The sequence below is a fragment of the Bufo gargarizans genome, chromosome 3 (assembly GCF_014858855.1).
Source record: "Bufo gargarizans isolate SCDJY-AF-19 chromosome 3, ASM1485885v1, whole genome shotgun sequence".
Taxonomy (NCBI): domain Eukaryota; kingdom Metazoa; phylum Chordata; class Amphibia; order Anura; family Bufonidae; genus Bufo; species Bufo gargarizans.
This window is the reverse complement of record NC_058082.1, coordinates 543,159,975-543,181,147: the sequence shown is the minus strand read 5'-3', so window position 1 is coordinate 543,181,147 and position 21,173 is coordinate 543,159,975. Positions and strand designations below refer to the sequence as shown.

The 21,173-nt window shown below is 38.3% G+C and overlaps 1 protein-coding gene across 1 annotated transcript; it reads left to right on the top strand.

Moving 5' to 3' along the window:
- Window positions 1-194: 194 nt before the first annotated feature.
- Window positions 195-935, top strand: LOC122930962 (gastrula zinc finger protein XlCGF71.1-like; the record flags this gene model as incomplete). Its single annotated transcript, XM_044284762.1, has 1 exon — window positions 195-935. A coding segment is annotated over one exon (741 nt), but the record flags the coding sequence as incomplete, so codon positions are not given.
- Between the last annotated feature and the right edge of the window lie 20,238 nt (window positions 936-21,173).

Sequence of the window (21,173 nt, the reverse complement as noted above, 5' to 3'; positions counted from 1 at the left end):
CTTACACAGGAGAGAAGGCATTTTCATGTCCTGAATGTGGAAAGTGTTTTAGTGAGAAATCACATCTTATTAAACATCAGAGAACTCACACAGGAGAGAAGCCATTTTCATGTCCTGAATGTGGAAAGTGTTTTAGTGAGAAATCAAGTCTTATTAATCATTATAGAACTCACACAGGAGAGAAGCCATTTTCATGTCCTGAATGTGGAAAGTGTTTTAGTGAGAAATCAAGTCTTATTAAACATCAGAGAATTCACACAGGAGATAAGCCATTTTCATGTGCTGAATGTGGGAAGTGTTTTAGTCACAAATCAACTTGTGATGTACATCTGAGAACTCACACAGGAGAGAAGGCATTTCCATGTCCTGAATGTGGAAAGTTTTTTAGTGTGAAATCAAATCTTATTAAACATCAGAGAACTCACACAGGAGAGAGGCCATTTTCATGTCCTGAATGTGGAAAGTGTTTTAGCTACAAATCATATCTTGATAAACATCTGACATCTCACACAGGAGAGAAGCCGTTTTCATGTCCTGAATGTGGAAAGTCTTTTAGTGAGAAATCAAGTCTTATTACTCATCAGAGAACTCACACAGGAGAGAAGCCATTTTCATGTCCTGAATGTGGAAAGTGTTTTAGTGAGAAATCAAATCTTATTACTCATCAGAGAACTCACACAGGAGAGAAGCCATTTTCATGTCCTGAATGTGGAAAGTGTTTTAGTGAGAAATCAAGTCTTATTAAACATCAGAGAATTCACACAGGAGATAAGCCATTTTCATGTCCTGAATGTGGAAAGTGTTTTAGTGACAAATCAAGTCTTAATAAACATCAGAGAATTCACACAGGAGATAAGCCATTTTCATGTCCTGAATGTGGGAAGTGTTTTAGTCACAAATCAACTTGTAATATACATCTGAGAACTCACACAGGAGAGAAGGCATTTTCATGTCCTGAATGTGGGAAGTGTTTTAGTGGCAAATCAAATCGTGATACACATCTGAGAACTCACACAGGACAGAAGCCATTTTTTTGTCCTGAATGTGGGAAGTGTTTTAGTAAGAAGTCAAGTCTTATTAAACATCAGAGAACTCACACAGGAGAGGAGCCATTTTCATGTCCTGAATGTGGGAAATGTTTTAGTCACAAATCAACTCATGATACACATCTGAGAACTCACATATGAGAGAAGCCCTTTTCATGTACTTACGCAGGGTTCAGACCTGAGCGTTCGCGATGGAGCGCTCTGTATGCGCGATTGTATCTGCGTTTACAATCGCACATACAGAGACAAGCGAACGCCCATTGTCGCGCGTTCCCAAAAGTCTATGTACGGGAACGCGCGACAAGACGCCCCAAAGAAGCTCATGTACTTCTTGGGCGTCGGGCGTTTTACAGCGCGTACGATCGCGCTGTAATACGCTCAGGTGTGAACCCAGCCTGAATGTAGGAAGTGTTTTAGTGAGAAATCAATTCTTTTTAACCATGAAAATTTTTTAATCATAAATCCAGTCTTAAAACACATCTGATAATTTACAAAGGAGAGAAGCCATATTCATGTCCTGAATGTGGGAAATGTTTTAGTCAGAAATAAAATTTTGATACACATCTGAGAACTTAAACAAGATAGAAGCCATTTTGCTGTCCCGAAAGTGAGAAGTGTTTAGTGAGAAATTAACTCTTATTAAACATCAAAAAACCCACACAGGAGAGAAGCCATATTCATGCTGAATTTGTGTCTAATGTCCATTGAAATGTTAAGATAGTAGGAAATGTGACAGACATGGATCTCTATTGTATGATGTGTTATATCAGGCTGTATTCTGACATATAATTACCTAAAGATTGGGAAATTTTTTATTGTTACATTGCACATATTCTAGCGCAACCAAATAGAAGCCAGCAATCTTGCTGCAAGGGCTCTGAAGACAAAGAAAACCCAATGCCTCTCTGAGTAACCATTCGGATTTCATGGAAGTTACTGACTGTTGCATTTAAGGTATGAAATGACCAGGCTGGGAGTTATTTCTGATCTCTGTCATTATGACCGGGTTCACTTATATTTCACAGCTATCATCTGCCTTGTATGGAACAAGCTCAGATCTTCAGCTCGCACCATACATTCCCCATAAGGAAATTATTTACATTTATGTCATTTGTTGTAAGTGCACAAGTTTGTTTATTTAGGATTAGAAAAGCAGCTCATTTATTATAAAATATGTCACCTGTCCATTGGTTAAGTGTGGCATTATAATGTTTTTACTATTGAAATGACCCTTCACAACGTGTTGAGACACAGCATTAATTTTTATTTTTAAATGGTCAGCGAGACCAATAGTTGTCTCTGGGTTGACACGTGTGATTGTGTTCTAAGCTAAAACGTAACATTTATTGTTGTGTATATATAAACACTACACTGTACTCACATTAAAAAATCTCAGCTATGCCTGCTGTGTAGATCATAAGTTTTTTTAAATCTTTTTAAAGTGATATTGGCGCCCTACGATGGGTTTAGAGGTGCTAATATCTACCCTGCTCTCCTACTCTGTTGGGCTGCTTTATATTTAGCAGCCACTGCAGATTGTTACTGATGCTGGCACAGTGCATGGTCACACACGGTAGCCGATAAGCACTCACTCCACAGGTCCTTCCTATCTGACTGGCGCTATTTGTGGATTATAGTTTATAAATCGCAGGCATAAACTGTCTAAAAAACATGCACTATAGCACTCTACCCCCCAACATGTTTCACCAAATTAACTTGGCGTCTTCAGGGGTCCGGGCAGTCTGCTGCTGAGAGGGGTGTGACCGGGGCTTATAAGACCTTCCTTTGATGATGTCACAGTAACTGTATCCACTGTGGTTACATTTTGTAACTCTGATACTAGTCGGCCTATCGGGGAACAGCTTGTATATCTTTAAAGTCTCCACTTCCTTACTCCACCAATGAATGCCTCCGTATCTATTATATTTGCGCATGGGCCGGTACTTTGGTGTGTACCGCTTCTAGAGGTCCCTACAGCGCATGTCCAGGTTCTTAGACTCTCCGCCCGCTCGTTTGTATTAAGTGTGCAGGGTCCCAAGCCTTCTATGCGCCTGCGCCCCGAGATTAAGAGCGTTCGCATCTTCTATGCGCTTGCGCTCTGACTTAGAATGATCGCGTTAGGTCCGTCTCGCTACTGCGCATGTCACAACACTTAAACTATTCTGGGCGTTGCTGTTAGGTATTTCTCACTCCATACTTCTACCTCTGGAGATTGTGTATAGGTTATACGCTACTGGAGTGACTGTTAATGAGCTTAGAGTGTATTTGCATGTGCTGTCCTCCTATGGTGGCATTTCTTACAACCTTCCCGCAGCTTTTTTCTTTTCCTTTCTTCCTTTTTCCTCCTCTAAGAGGATAATGATGGTACCTTCATATTATTATATGTGGTCAATTATTAACTCTGAGTTAACTGTCACTCCATGTTATATATAATCTAACGCTCAATAAACTGCCTTATTACTACTACCTCTTATCCTGTTTTTGCTCTCATTTCACAAAGCACATATGATACTGTGGTCGTTTTATAGACGACATTTTAATTTTATGGGAGGGCTCAGAAACACACTTTTTTAATTTTGTTGAAAAACTCAACAATAATGTATTGGGCCTCAAGTTCACTGCAGAAATAAATAGCAACAGGCTAAATTTCTTGGACCTTACTATTGTCTTGGATACGAGTGGTAATATCAATACTACAATATATAGAAAGCCCACGTCTACAAATAACTTACTCCATTGGGATAGCCATCATCCAATTACTCTAAAAAAAGGCATCCCTGTTTGGCAGTACTTTCGGGCAAGGCGGAATTGCTCCACTGACGAGAGTTTTGAATATGAGTGTAAACTCTTGTATAACAGATTCATAGCGAGAGGATACCCTAAAAAAACATTGCACAAAGCATATAATAAAGCTAAAAAAAGTGACAGGACCTCATTACTTTCTAATTTTAAATATCAACAACAGGACAAGAAGTTAGTGCGATGCATGGGCAACTATGACAGCCAATATGATAAGGTCCGGAATATACTCAGAAAGCACTGGCATATTCTACTCGCAGATGAAGAGTTAAAAGAAATTCTGCCTCCCCACCCTGCTATCACCTACAGAAGGGGACAACATTTAAAAGAAAAACTGGTGCACAGCCATTACACACAAGAAATAACATCACATATAGAAACATGACTCAGCACTAAAGGATCTTACACCTGTGGTGGGTGCATCTTCTGCGAAAAAAATGATAACAAAAAATGAATTAATTAACCCCGTAGATAATAAAAAATATGTAACCAAGGAGTATATTAACTGTAAATCTACAGGGGTCATTTATGCCATTCAATGTAGGTGTCCTAAGCTATACATAGGTAAAACAACACAAGAACTAAGGAGGCGTATATCTAAACATCTGACTACTATAAACACTGAGTCTGACACCTCCCTCTCGAGACACGTAAGAACAGTTCATAATGGCAATACCCAGACCCTGACAGTGTGGGGTATCCAAAAAATGATGATGGGCCCACGTATGGGTGATTTGGACAGAAGGCTGCAGCAAGAGGAAACAAGATGGATATACCGTCTTAGAAGCCTGGCCCCAGTTGGCTTAAACGAGGGGTTTACATAAGTATCTTTCCTCTAAAAGGAACCAACGGAAGTGAATATATTTATAATTGTTAAATTACTGTGACAGTAAGGAGAATGCACACATTGCAATATAAATAAATAATTATATGCAACATAAAAAAACAGGGCAAGACCAGCAGAAGCTTCAAAACTCAGGGAGAACTTAGGATATCGGCCGTGAGCCATCCAGTGTAAAAAAGGAGCGAGCCGGTCACGGCTGAGTCCCCCCCCTTCCCCTCCCCAGTAAACCAATGAACACTTATCATGCTAGCAACGCAGATTGCAGACGGTACATCGCTTGGAAGGCATCACCTGTAATGAAATAATGTCAACAATTAATAAAAGAGGAACAACCATTATACATATCTTAATTGGTAGTCCATGTATGGAAGCACGATGTAGATCTCACAATAAATGTGAGCAAAAACAGGATTAGAGGTAGTAGTAATAAGACAGTTTATTGAGCGTTAGATTGTATATAACATGGAGTGACAGTTAACTCAGAGTTAATAATTGACCACATATAATACTATGGAGGTGCCATCATTATCCTCCTAGAGGAGGAAAAAGGAAGAAAGGAAAAGAAAAAAGCTGCGGGAAGGTTGTAAGAAATGCCACCATAGGAGGATAGCACATGCAAATACACTCTAAGCTCATTAACAGTCACTCCAGTAGCGTATAACCTATACACAATCTCCAGAGGTAGAAGTATGGAGTGAGAAATACCTACCAGCGACGCCCGGAATAGTTTAAGTGTTGTGACATGCGTTAGCGAGACGGACCTAACGCGATCATTCTAAGTCAGAGCGCAAGCGCATAGAAGATGTGAGTGCTCTTAATCTCGGGGCGCAGGCGCATAGAAGGCTTGGGAACCTACGCACTTAATACAAAGGAGCGGGCGGAGAGTCTAAGTACCAGGATATGCGCGGTAGGGACCTCTAGAAGCAGTACACACCAAAGTACCGGCGCATGCGCAAAACATAATAGATACGGAGGCATTTATTGGTGGAGTAAGGAAGTGGAGACTTTAAAGATATACAAGCTGTTCCCCGATAGGTCGACTAGTATTAAAGAAACAAAATGTAACTACAGTGACTACAGTTACTGTGACATCATCAAAGGAAGGTCTTATAAGCTCCGGTCACGCCCTTCTCAGCAGCAGACTGCTCGGACCCCTGAAGACACCAAGTTACTTTGGCGAAACATGTCGGTGGGCAGAGTGCTATAGTGCATGCTTTTTAGACAGTTTATGCCTACGATTTATAAACTATAATCCACAGATAGCGCCAGTCAGATAGGAAGGACCTAGAGAAATCTTATTTCCTTATTATATATTCTATTCATGGAAGACCTATCCATTTTAACATTCCATATCGAGTTAAAATCTCCTGCCAACACCTTATATTGTGAACAGTCTAAACTAACCTGATTCTCTAAAGACTTGAAGAATTATTATATACCTGGATTATTAGGGGCAGAACTATTAAATATAATCAGATTTGTTAACAACCTTTAAATCTACTTTAAATCCTCTACCTGTTGGATGTTCTTCTATTTGAGTCACTTGACAATTACCTTTCTTATGAAAATCACCAAAAAATAAATACCATAAGTATCTTGCGTGGAGTTATTCGTATAAAGCTACCACACAAGTAATTATAAGCAATTAATCCTTTATTAGACATCAGTTTACAATACATTAGTAAAAAAAAAATTACAAAAAGCAGCAGCCATGGGAACACAGAAGTGCTAAAGAAAAATTAAAAACAGCCCCTCAGCAGCCTCATTCTGTAGGGGTGCACGAAGGCTCACACCGCTGTGCACGGATAGTGCTTGCGGTGCATTGTAATTGATATCCTGTGTGCACTTTGCTATATGAGCCCCACTTATCTGATGCTGCTTAAACTGTGGGTATACTAGTCCCTCATGGTCTGGAGCTCACTCTGTTTTTAATTTTTCTGTAACACTTCTGTGTTCCCATGGCTGCTGCTTTTTGTAATATTTTTTACTAATGTATTGTAAACGGATGTCTAATAAAGGATTAATTGATTATAATTACTTGTGTGGTAGCTTTTTGAGTGTTATAGGTGATATACCTTTCTTATGAAGCAAAATAATCAATCCCCCTCTTCACCTGGTTACACGGATCCCCCTCGCAGAGCTCACCCACATCTGACATAATGTATCCATCTCTTTCTTATTCAAATATTTCTCCTATAATAATGTATATGTGCTCCCAATCTATGTAAATGCCTTAGTATTTTGTCCCTCTTAATAGAAGTAGATAAACCTTTAATATTCCAGGACATTATCCCTAACAGTTACAAAGTCACACATTAGTTGGATGTTCTTTAAAATCATCCAGAATTGAAGGTCTCATATTAACCATTAATATAAGCTTTCCTAACCTTCCTTTTCAATCTTCTATCTCCTCAAAATACAATTATAACATATCAAATACCCTCTACAAAGAAATCCCTTAATTTTGCAGGAGCATGAGATATAACAAAGAGAGCAAGAAAAGAAGAAAAAAAAAAAATATATATAACACATCTCTGTGATAAAAACTCCTTTAAGTATGTATTATTCCTCCTCAAATCCGTCATGGTTTATAGTATAACTCCCGTAATCCTTAAGTGTAAAAAAAAAATGTGATCGGTCCTTGACTAATATATATTATTCATACCATTATATATTGTACCTTTCATACACAAAAAAAAATGAAAAATAGCTTGGTCAGTAAGGCCCCAAACAGGCTGGTCACTAAGGGGTTAAGTAACTGATAAGCCCTACTCGAACTTAGAATACATTGTTAAAAATTTTAAGAAAAAAAAAATATATATATATATATAACATTTTTGGGGAAAAAACTTCATTAGCTTTTTTTTTTGCAATTACTGTATATTGTTATAATAAGTAATATAACAGCGCTCACCTGTCCACCGCCTGGGAAGCACCGAAGTGACTGGAAATCTGTACATGGGTGGGAGTTTCTACCGCTTGCGAAATAAAGGCTGCCATTTTTATTGGGAAACTGGATTTCCTCTTCTTTTTCTGAATTATAATGTTACGTAACAATATTAAAAAAATACAATATATATAATTGATATCACTCACGTGTCAATACCCATACAATAAAATGACTGTTTTTTTAAAATTACAAATGTAAACAACGTAAAACAAAAATGCCCGTATTGCTATTTTCACTTCTTTACTCCCAAAAGAAAACACAGTAAAAAGTGATCAAAAAGTTGTGTGTACCCTAAAATGGCACCAATGGAAACTGCACCTCGTCTCACAAAAATAAACCCTCATGCAGTTTCAGGGATGGAAAAAAATAAATCGTTTTTTCACTTGAATGTAGGAGTATAAAAAATCAATAGAACTTGTGATGAGCCGGCTTGATGACTCAGATATTTTTCGTGGACATACCTTTCTTCTTGGCTTTGGACTGGATGGACAGACTTCATTTCATATTCTTCACATAATGCAGTTTAGCACTTTTCATGGCCGGAATACCACTGTGGATGAGCTGGATGATGCTGTCTCTTTTTTCTTTGGAAATCTTCTTCATGGCTGCTCCTGGATTCGAACCAGTGACCTTTTGCTCGGGATCGGGAATCAACCTAATCACACACTGAGCTATTAGAGAATGTGAAAACAGGTTGCAATTTGTAGTACACAAAAAGTCCTCAGACTGGCCGGGAGGGGATTCACTTGTACCCCTGTGGGCCAGTCAGAGTATGACTGTGAGCACAGCAGAAACATCTATAATGAAACAATGATCATATATGATTTTGTTCTATAAGTTGATCACTTGTTATGAAGAATCAGATATTTTCATGGACTAAAGACTATAAAAATGGACTCAGAGGTGTAAATGGCTCCTAATGAAGGAATAAGTACAGTCAGATAAAATCTAAGCAGATGACCAGAAGAGGTCTACAGTCTCCGAACCTGTGATGAAGCAACAGATATATGAGAGCCAAGTGAGGATAGCCTGAAAGTGTATCATGGTGATGGCCACAGGTGATTTACACAGCAGACAGTGTGGACCTTCTAGTGATTGTGTCATGCCAAAAAAATATATATAAAAAAATCAAATGTGATATTAAATCTGTAATTTGTCTGATCAAACATAAAAATAGAAATGCAAAAACACAAATGCAATCGCACACTGCAACCAGCACTCTGCCCTGCCTCTATGCTGGATGTTAAATGAGGCATTGGTGTACATTTTGGCCAAAGCGTAATAAGCCACTCACCATGTCAAGGTCGCCTTCATGAGTGGTCCCTAACACTAGTTCCTACCTGTTGTGGGACACGACAGCCACACAAAGTCCAGGGAGTGTAGGTACAGCATGCACGCCAAGCACACTCTGCTTTTAACCCCGTCCGGTGCCATTACAGCTGTCATCGGATCCAGGGATGCAAGTACTGACATGCATGCTGAGCCCACTATATACTTCTCCTGGAGCCTAATGGCTACTGGTAGGTGCTAAATAAGCAATCTCAGTTTTATACTGACTTTAAAACCAGCCGCCAGGGCAAATTAACTGGTCAGGTGTGCATGGCTGCATGTAGATCGCCACGCCTCCAATATATACTACAAAGAAAAAAATGTGGTGGGTTTCTGGCGTGTATGCTGTACCTGCGTTCCCTGGACTTTGTGTGGCTGTCGTGGCCCACAACAGGTAGGAACTAGTGTTAGGGACCACTCATGAAGGCGAACTTGACGTGGTGAGTGGCTTATTACGCTTTGGCCAAAATGTACACCAATGCCTTATTCAACATCCAGCTTAAAGGCAGGGCAGAGTGCAGGTTTGCAGAGTGCGATTGCATTTGTGTTTTTGCATTTGTATCTGTATTTCGCCATAGCAATAAGCACCTGCATACAAGGTAGTGCGGGCTGAAACCCACCATAAAAATAGAAATGTCTGTGAATGTAATAATTACTACTAAATTATTTTCATGGAACAGGAACATTTATACATGGTTGTGTGGTCAAGTTTCTGTCAGTAAATTGTATTATTTAGAACTGAAAAGTGTAAGCCTGACACCCTTAAAACAACAAATACTCATGTAAAGTTGTCATACATTAACTAGTTGTAATCTGTACGAATTATGAACCTTTGAATATTGAAAGTCTTCTGATCTATTATACTTGATGCAATATGTAGTATTTCATATATGTGAATTATAGATGGAGAGTCATATGGTTGTATGTCTGGATGGAATGTATCTTATCAAGATGTAAAATGCTTATTGTTTATACTGATTCTCGGAGTCTCGGTCTCGGAGTATCCCAGGAATCTCTTACCGATGCTAAATAGGAGTGTGAACAATAGGTCTCCACCCTGCAAATACAATGTGTAAATGAAGGACCATCTCAGGGGGCTAGAAAATGCTAAACTGGTTGATGAGGAGGAGGCACCATTATTCTTTCATTGTATGTGGTAATGACAGAAGCAACATCTGATGATGAAAGATTGCATTGATTATGAAAATGAGACTGGGCGTCTCCTGGGGGGAAGAGGAGGAGCTGATAGCTATAGCCACTCAAGGGGTATAAAACACCAAACATGGCTCAGAAAGCTGGAATTCACCAAGGGAATATACTCAGATCACTGACTTGCTGAGGAGAAGACACTGAGTGTCAAGTCCTGAGTGTGTGTGTAGAGTGCATATCTGGTAAGTGTCACTGAACTGACTGTAAGTGGATGGAATTATACGATATTGTAATCTGTGCTGTTTAAGGAACAGTGGGGCAGAAGTATTAACAGGTTTGTGTCTAAAATGTGGCTAATATTGTGCCAGGTTTGTTAGAGTATATAAAGTGCACCTCATTTACCAGCCTGATCGCCAAAAATAATAATTTTGTGCTCTGCTCGACTCACCGAGTCTCAGACAGTAGGAAGGAATTGTTCTGTTTTTGTCCTGCCCTTTGTTCTAGTAAATTATTGTCTCCATTTATGAAAATTCTAGTTGCAGATATTTGGTGCACATTATTCCAGCTTCAGTCTGCTATAAATGTAGTCATTTTTATCTTGTTCTGAAATCTCGAAAGGTTGGTTAACATTTGCAATTATGTCACAAAATTCTCTGCAGACTCGTCCTGTTAGCCGCTATAACCACTTAGGTTTGATTTGATTTTACTGCACACATTTCTTTGCCATATACACATTTAGCTCCAGATTTCATTTTAAAATCTTTGGGAACTAAAAAATAAATAAATAGTAGGACACACAAGCTTTTTTCTTTTTGCTGATGGTGCATTTATTTTTAGGAGGCATTTTTTCTTGCTTGCTTCCTTTTAATAGTAAGGCATGCTGAAGGTAATTGTTATTTTTTGTGTGATATTTTTACACCTATTTCACTGTATGGGAAAAAAAAGCATCAGAAAAAATGGCACTAAAAATGCCAGAAAAGCGCATGTAGTAAAGTCTTTTTGGGTCTGTTTGGAATGGTTTTCCCACTTTTTCAAATCTGTAGAAATCAGCAAATTTTAAATACCGCTGTTGGAAAGTAAGATAATCCTTAGATCGCCAGAGAGTTGGCATAAAAAGCTTGTCAGCAGATAGAAGCCAATTACTGGATGTAGTGTGGAGTGGGAGCCCATAACAAACATGAAAATAAAGTGAGCAAATTTATTTCATTTTATTCTATACTTGGTCCCAAAAATTTACTTGAAAGGGTTTTCCAGCTTGTAATTTACTAAAATTAATTTTGGAATTAGAGACCACACATAAATTGTGGAAAATGGCAGCCAGGCCAAGTTCCATTGTAAATATGGAATGTATCAGACTGTGTAGGGTTTGTGGGCTATAGTAGTATGAAGAAACAGATGAGATTAACGCAGGAGACAATGGAACATCTCTAATACTCTTCACAGAAAAATCCCATATACTCTGTATAATGCTTCCCCAGCATCTGTTTCAAGCAGAACTGGTGGTGTCTTATGTTTCTCGGAGCAGTTGACGGAGTATTAGACGCCCTCTCCTTGCTCTGAACCTATAACAGTGTCTGATGATTTAGGCAGATTGTATTTAATACACTGGGATATAATGTGCTATTATGGGGACATTTGGGGCACAGAAATTGGAAATCAAGTTTAATATGGAAAATAAAGAAGCTTATGAATTTGCTAGAGCAAAATAATTTTTAATATTATATTTTTACTAATAAGCAACTGCATGAAGCTTCCATTAAACATTGGGGATATTGACGAAAAGTAGACATGACTTTAGCAACCAATGCCAGTCAGCTGCTGCCCATGCTGATTCTGTTCTGTGGAACGCAAGCTTTGTATTAGATAGATACCAGTTTATCTTAATGGCTGCCGTGTAAACTACATTTCTAGATGTCTTAGCTGTTTTCTGTGGTGCTCATAGACATATTGAGATTTAAATTTTAAGTGTGTTATATCTCTGTTCACTGTTCACCTTTGTATACAGTGTGACTTAGTTGCTGGATATTGTGGTTCTGTATCTAGGGCTATGTTTCTGTGTAGCAGTGCATAACTGCCTCCTTTCTTTACATACTGGCCTCTATGAAAAGGGACACTATGGGGGTCCTTTACTAAGCTGAAATATGACTAAATTAGACATATTTCAGACACAAGAGGCAGCACAATGGTCAGTTGCACCACTATCTGTGACTTAACCCCACTCACTCTAGTTCTAAAATTGTGGGCATGGCATGGGTGAGGAAGGGGATGGGCCATCCGTTTTAGGCATAGAAAATGGTCTTAATGTAAGACAGCTCGGGAGCTGTCTTACATTTAGACTGGTGCCGTATGCACCAAAGTGATAACTTAGGCAGATCTACCATCAGCTTAAGGCTTTATTAAGACCAGGCTTAATAAATGTATGCCTATGTCCAAAACATGTTGGCATCTATAGTGTTCTAGGCAACCTATCCTATTCTATGCAAAATGTCTCCATCCTGTTCTTCAATAAAGGATGCACAATTTTTAGTCTGTGTCTGAATCTGCTCCTCTTGTCTGTGTGTTCGTTAGTCTTGTCATTTAGTTCCTCAGTTCTATCAGTGATGCTCTGTCTGAATTGTGTGGCCACAACTGGACTGTGTAACAGGTTTTATGCAACACTGTTTTCTTCTGAAGTCTCTGTCAGGCTACTTTCACACTTGCATTGTTAATTCTGTTATTGAGATCCAGCAGAGGATCTAAATACCGGATTTAAATGGATCTGTTTTGATTTTATTTTTGTCTTTTTCTGGTATTGAGATCCTCTGCTGAATCACACTACCCAAAAACAAACAAAAAACATAAGTGTAAAAGTAGCCTAAGACGGTTTCAGATATCTTGAGAAGTCTGAACAAGTTCTAAGTCAATGTCTTTGTTTTTCTGGGTTTTAAAAGTCTAGATCCAACTCTGTATAAGTTTGGAGTCCATGTCTTTGTTGCTCTTGCCCTATAGATCAGCTGCCTTCAACCTAGATTCCAGCTTGGCTGTGTTTTCCAGTGTGAGGCACAATGGATCCACAAAATCTGTAACACAGTGGTTTTGTTGTCAGTTTTAAGTCTCTCTTTGCTTTCTGAAATTTATGAAATCACTCAAAGTAATAATATATTTAATGCAAGTGCAAGGTGGTGTACGCCCATGTCTAATAAAGTAAAGTAAAAGTATGTTTTTTTGGCTTGAAGATTTGACCTTTTAGTCACTTTTTAAAATCGAACTAATCTGTAATTAATTCACTCCACTTCTAAAAGTGGGGATATTCACCAATTGTCTCAAAATTTGGCCTAATGTCATCTGTGGGCATCACTTATGTCTTATGGAACAAAATTTGTATAGAAAATTCGATATGTCACTCATATTGTTTGTACAATTTGTAGATGTTTTCTCTGATAAGAAAACCACTTTACTAATTAGAAGAGGAAGACTCCAGTTTCTATTCACCTGGAGACTCCTAACTGGCACTTTCTACCAACAGTTTAATGTGCTAAATAATATCTGATGACAAATTTCCTTTAATTAGTGTTTAGATTTTTTTAAAATTAGCAACGAATGCTAAAACTAAATCTAACCCTTTGCAGATTTTACTGATATAAGTATAGTTGAATTAATGTTACTGAGATATTTCTTACACCTTTGCACTATTTCTTTTTTCAGGTAAAGACTGGATAACAGGTTTCCATAGATGTCTAATTGTATCTCCTTCTCATAAAGTAGAAGATAATACATCACAGATTGTCAATAATAGCACTGGACATAGACTGGGTGAAATGTCTGTGAGTTCTGAATATGGGAAAGATTTTGAAAATGAATCGTACCTTTATATGCGCAGGAACATTCACAAAGATGAAAGACCATATCCATGTTCAGAATATGAAACAACTTTTAATACGAAAATTCACACAGGAGAGAAGAAATTTTCATGTCCTGAATGTGGGAAGTGTTTTATCTACAAATCATATTTGTATAAACATCTGACAACTCACACAGATGAGAAGCCATTTTCATGTCCTGAATGTGGAAAGTGTTTTAGTCACAAATCAACTTGTGATATACATCTGAGAACTCACACAGGAGAGAAGGAATTTTCATGTCCGGAATGTGGAAAGTGTTTTAGTGAGAAATCACATCTTATTAAACATCAGAGAACTCACACAGGAGAGAAGCCATTTTCATGTCCTGAATGTCGAAAGTGTTTTAGTCAGAAATCAAGTCTTATTAATCATCATAGAACTCACACAGGAGAGAAGCCATTTTCATGCCCTGAATGTGGAAAGTGTTTTAGTGAGAAATCAAATCTTATTAATCATCAGAGAACTCACACAGGAGAGAAGCCATTTTCATGTCCTGAATGTAAAAAGTGTTTTAGTCAGAAACCAAGTCTTATTAAACATCAGAGAACTCACACAGGAGAGAAGCCATATTCATGTCCTAAATGTGAAAAATGTTTTACTGATAAATCAAATCTTATTAAACATCAGAGAATTCACACAGGACAGAAGTCATTTTCATGTCCTGAATGTGGGAAGTGTTTTAGTCTCAAATCAACTTGTGATATACATCTGACAACTCACACAGGAGAGAAGGCATTTTCATGTCCTGAATGTGGGAAGTGTTTTAGTGGCAAATCAAATCGTGATACACATCTGAGAACTCACACAGGAGAGAAGCCATTTTTATGTCCTGAATGTGGGAAGTGCTTTAGTAAGAAATCAAGTCTTATTAAACATCAGAGAACTCACACAGGAGAGAAGCCATTTTCATGTCCTGAATGTGGAAAGTGTTTTAGTGAGAAATCAAGTCTTATTAAACATCAGAGAATTCACACAGGAGATAAGCCATTTCCATGTCCTGAATGTGGAAAGTGTTTTAGTGAGAAATCAAGTCTTATTAAACACCAGAGAATTCACACAGGAGAAAAGCCATTTTCATGTCCTGAATGTGGGAAGTGTTTTAGTCACAAATCAAACTTTGATATACATCAGAGAACCCACACAGGAGAGAAGGCATTTTCATGTCCTGAATGTGGGAAGTGTTTTAGTGGCAAATCAAATCGTGATACACATCTGAGAACTCACACTGGACAGAAGCCATTTTTATGTTCTGAATGTGGGAAGTGTTTTAGTAAGAAGTCAAGTCTTATTAAACATCAGAGAACTCACACAGGAGAGGAGCCATTTTCATGTCCTGAATGTGGGAAATGTTTTAGTCACAAATCAACTCATGATACACATCTGAGAACTCACATATGAGAGAAGCCCTTTTCATGTACTTACGCTGGGTTCAGACCTGAGCATTTGTGATGGAGCGCTCTGTATGCGCGATCGTACGCGCTGTAAAACGCCCAGGTGAGTACCATTCCTATAGGGAATCATTGGTTTCTCCTTGTTGAGCGTTTTACAGCGCGTAGGAACACGCTGTAAAACGCTCAGGTGTGAACCCAGCCTGAATGTAGGAAGTGTTTTAGTGAGAAATCAATTCTTATTAACCATGAAAAAAACCACACAGGACAAAAGCCACATTCATGTCCTGAATGTGAGAAATGTTTTAATCATAAATCCAGTCTTGAAACACATCTGATAATTTACATAGGAGAGAAGCCATATTCATGTCCTGAATGTGGGAAATGTTTTAGTCACAAATAAAATTTTGATACACATCTGAGAACTTAAACAAGATAGAAGCCATTTTGTTGTCCCGAAAGTGAGAAGTGTTTAGTGAGAAATTAACTCTTATTAAACATCAATTAACCCACACAGGAGAGAAGCCACATTCATGCTGAATTTGTATCTAATGTCTAAAAAAGGTTTCAATCCATTGAAATGTTAAGATAGTAGGAAATGTGGCAGACATGGATCTCTATTGTATGATGTGTTATATCAGGCTGTATTCTGACATATAATTACCTAAAGATTGGGACAATTTTTTATTGTTACATTGCACATATTCTAGCGCAACCAAATAGAAGCCAGCAATCTTGCTGCAAGGGCTCTGAAGACAAAGAAAACCCAATGCCTCTCTGAGTAACCATTCGGATTTCATGGACGTTACTGACTGTTGCATTTAAGGTGTGAAATGACCAGGCTGGGAGTTATTTCTGATCTCTGTCATTATGACCGGGTTCACTTATATTTCACAGCTAGCATCTGCCTTGTATGGAACAAGCTCAGATCTTCAGCTCGCACCATACATTCCCCATAATGAAATTATTTACATGTATGTCATTTGTAGTAAGTGCACAAGTTTTTTTATTTAGGATTAGAAAAGCAGCTCCTTTATTATAAAATATGTCACCTGTCCATTGGTTAAGTGTGGCATTATAATGTTTTTACTATTGAAATGACCCTTCACAACGTGTTGAGACACAGTATTAATTTTTATTTTCAATTGGTCAGCGAGACCAATATTTGTCTCTGGGTTGACACGTGTGATTGTGTTCTAAGCTAAAACATAACATTTATTGTTGTGTATATATAAACACTACACTGGACTCACATTAAAAAATCTCAGCTATGCCTGCTGTGTAGATCAAAAGTCTTTTTAAATCTTTTTAAAGTGATATTGGCGCCCTACGATGGGTTTGGAGGTGCTAATATCTACCCTGCTCTTCTACTCTGCTGGGCTGCTTTATATTTAGCAGCCACTGCAGATTGTTACTGCTGACGGCACTGTTGCTACACAGTGCAGGGTCACACACGGTAGCCGATAAGCACTTACTCCACAGGTCCTTCCTATCTGACTGGCGCTATTTGTGGATTATAGTTTATAAATCGTAGGCATAAACTGTCTAAAAAACATGCACTATAGCACTCTGCCCCGACATGTTTCACCAAATTAACTTGGCGTCTTCAGGGGTCCGGTCAGTCTGCTGCTGAGAGGGGCGTGACCGGAGCTTATAAGACCTTCCTTTGATGATGTCACAGTAACTGTATCCACTGTGGTTACATTTTGTTACTTTGATACTAGTCGGCCTATCGGGGAAAAGCTTGTATATCTTTAAAGTCTCCACCTCCTTACTCCACCAATGAATGCCTCTGTATCTATTATGTTTGCGCATGGGCCGGTACTTTGGTGTGTACCACTTCTAGAAGTCCCTACAGTGCATGTCCAGGTTCTTAGACTCTCCGCCCGCTCCTTTGTATTAAGTGCGCAGGGTCCCAAGCCTTCTATGCGCCTGCGCCTCGAGATTAAGAGCGTTCGCATCTTCTATGCGCTTGCACTCTGACTTAGAATGATCGCGTTAGGTCCGTCTCGCACAACAATGTCACAACACTTAAACTATTCCGGGCGTCGCTGGTAGGTATTTCTTACTCCATACTTCTACCTCTGGAGATTGTGTATAGGTTATACGCTACTGGAGGGACTGTTAATGAGCTTAGAGTGTATTCGCATGTGCTATCCTCCTATGGTGGCATTTCTTACAACCTTCCCAAAGCTTTTTTCTTTTCCTTTCTTCCTTTTTCCTCCTCTAGGAGGATAATGATGGTACCTCCATATTATTATATCTGGTCAATTATTAACTCTGAGTTAACTGTCACTCCATGTTATATATAATCTAACGCTCAATAAACTGTCTTATTACTACTACCTCTTATCCTGTTTTTGCTCTCATTTCACAAAGCACATATTATACTGGGGTCGTTTGATAGACGACATTTTAATTTTATGGGAGGGCACAGAAACACACTTTTTTAATTTTGTTGAAAAACTAAACAATAATGTATTGGGCCTCAAGTTCACTGCAGAAATAAATAGCAACAGGCTAAATTTCTTGGACCTTACTATTGTCTTGGATACGAGTGGTAATATCAACACTACAATATATAGAAACCCCACGTCTACAAATAACTTACTCCATTGGGATAGCCATCATCCAATTACTCTATAAAAAGGCATCCCTGTTGGGCAGTACCTTCGGGCAAGGCGGAATTGCTCCACTGACGAGAGTTTTGAAGATGAGTGTAAACTCTTGTATAACAGATTCATAGCGAGAGGATACCCTAAAAAAACATTGCACAAAGCATATAATAAAGCTAAAAAAAGTGACAGGACCTCATTACTTTCTAATTTTAAATATCAACAACAGGACAAGAAGTTAGTGCGATGCATAGGCAACTATGACAGCCAATATGATAAGGTCCAGAATATACTCAGAAAGCATTGGCATATTCTACTCGCAGATGAAGAGTTAAAAAAAAAATCTGCCTCCCCCGCCTGCTATCACCTACAGAAGGGGACAACATTTAAAAGAAAAACTGGTGCACAGCCATTTCAAACAAGAAAGAACATCACATATGGAAACATGTCTCAGCACTTAAGGATCTTACCCCTGTGGTTGGTGCATCTTCTGTGAAAAAAATGATACCAAAAAAGGAATTCATTAACCCCGTAGATAATAAAAAATATGTAATCAAGGAGTATATTAACTGTAAATCTACAGGGGTCATTTATGCCATTCAATGTGGGTGTCCTAAGCTATACATAGGTAAAACAACACAAGAACTATGGAGGCGTATATCTAAACATCTGAGTACTATAAACACTGAGTCTGACACCTCCCTCTCGAGACACGTAAGAACAGTTCATAATGGCAATACCCAGACCCTGACAGTGTGGGGTATCCAGAAAATGATGATGGGCCCACGTATGGGTTATTTGGACAGAAGGCTGCAGCAATAGGAAACAAGATGGATATACCGTCTTAGAAGCCTGGCCCCATATGGCTTAAATGAGGGGTTTACATATGTATCTTTCCTCTAAAAGGAACCCACGGAAGTGATTATATTTATAATTGTTAAATTACTGTGGCAGTAAGGAGGATACACACATTGCAATATAAATAAATAATTATATGCAACATGAAAATAGGGGAAGACAAGCAGAAGCTTCAAAACTCAAGGAGAACTTAGGATATCGGCCGTGAGCCATCCAGTGTAAAAGAGGAGCGAGCCGGTCACGGCTGAGTCCCCCCCCCCCTCCCCTCCCCAGTAAACCAGTTAACACTTACCATGCCAGCAACACAGATTGCAGACGGTACATCGCTTGGAAGGCATCACCTGTAATGAAATAATGTCAACAATTAATAAAAGAGGAACAACCATTATACATATCTAAATTGGTAGTCCATGTATGGAAGCACTATGTAGATCTCACAATAAATGTGAGCAAAAACAGGATAAGAGGTAGTAGTATTAAGACAGTTTATTAAGAGTTAGATTATATATAACATGGAGTGACAGTTAACTCAGAGTTAATAATTGACCACATATAATAATATGGAGGTACCATCATTATCCTCCTAGAGGAGGAAAAAGGAAGAAAGGAAAAGAAAAAAGCTGCGGGAAGGTTGTAAGAAATGCCGGCATCAGTAACAATCTGCAGTGGTTGCTAAATATAAAGCAGCCCAGCAGAGTAGGAGAGCAGGGTAGATATTAGCACCTCCAAACCCATCGTAGGGCGCCAATATCACTTTAAAAAGATTTAAAAATATTTATGATCTGCACAGCAGGCATAGCTGAGATTTTTAAATGTGAGTCCAGTGTAGTGTTTATATATACACAACAATAAACGTTACGTTTTAGCTTAGAACACAATCACACGTGTCAACCCAGAGACAACTATTGGTCTCGCTGACCATTTGAAAATAAAATGGCATTATAATGTGACCCAATTTACTTTAATAGAATGGAATTTAATTTAAATCCTCTACCTGTTGGATGCTCTTCTATTTGAGTCACTTGACAATTACCTTTCTTATGAAAATCACCAAAAAATAAATATCTTGCGTGGAGTTATTCGTATAAAGCTACCACACAAGTAATTATAATCAATTAATCCTTTATTAGACATCCGTTTACAATACATTAGTAAAAAATATTACAAAAAGCAGCAGCCATGGGAACACAGAAGTGTTAAAGAAAAATTAAAAACAGCCGCCCCAGACTGGGTCAGTAAGATATGTGACTTTATATACTCTTTCCCCTCAGCAGCCTCATTTTGTAGGGGTGCACGAAGACTCACACCGCTGTGCACGGATAGTGCTTGCGGTGCATTGTAATTGATATCCTGTGTGCACTTTGCTATATGAGCCCCACTTATCTGATGCTGCTTAAACTGTGGGTATACTAGTCCCTCATGGTCTGGAGCTCACTCTGTTTTTAATTTTTCTGTAACACTTCTGTGTTCCCATGGCTGCTGCTTTTTGTAATATTTTTTACTAATGTATTGTAAACGGATGTCTAATAAAGGATTAATTGATTATAATTACTTGTGTGGTAGCTTTTTGAGCGTTATAGGTGATATACCTTTCTTATGAAGCAAAATAATCAATCCCCCTCTTCACCTGGTTACACGGATCCCCCTCGCAGAGCTCACCCACATCTGACATAATGTATCCATCTCTTTCTTATTCAAATATTTCTCCTATAATAATGTATATGTGCTCCCAATCTATGTAAATGCCTTAGTATTTTGTCCCTCTTAATAGGAGTAGATAAACCTTTAATATTCCAGGATATTATTCCTAACAGTCCCAAAGTCACACATTAATTGTATGTTCTTTAGAATCATCCAGAATTGAAGGTCTCATATTAACCATTGATATAAGCTTTCCTAACCTTCCTGTGCAATCTTCTATCTCCTCAAAATTCAATTGTAACATATCAAATACCCTCTATAAAGAAATCCCTTAATTTTGCAGGAGCATGAGATATAACAAAGAGAGACAGAAAAAAAGAAAAAAACTAAAACACATCTCTGTGATAAAAACTCCTTTAAGTATGTATTATTCCTCCTCAAATCCGTCATGGTGTATAGTATAACTCCCATAATCCTTAAGTGTTAAAAAAAACATGTTATCGGTCCCTGACTAATATATATTATTCATACCATTATATATTGTACCTTTCATACACACACAAAAAAAAAACTCTATCCCTTCCCCATGCCATTTAGGTATACATTAATTATAGATGTATACCTAAAAACTCTACAAATTTCTTAGCCTCCTCTTTTACAAAAAACAACAGAA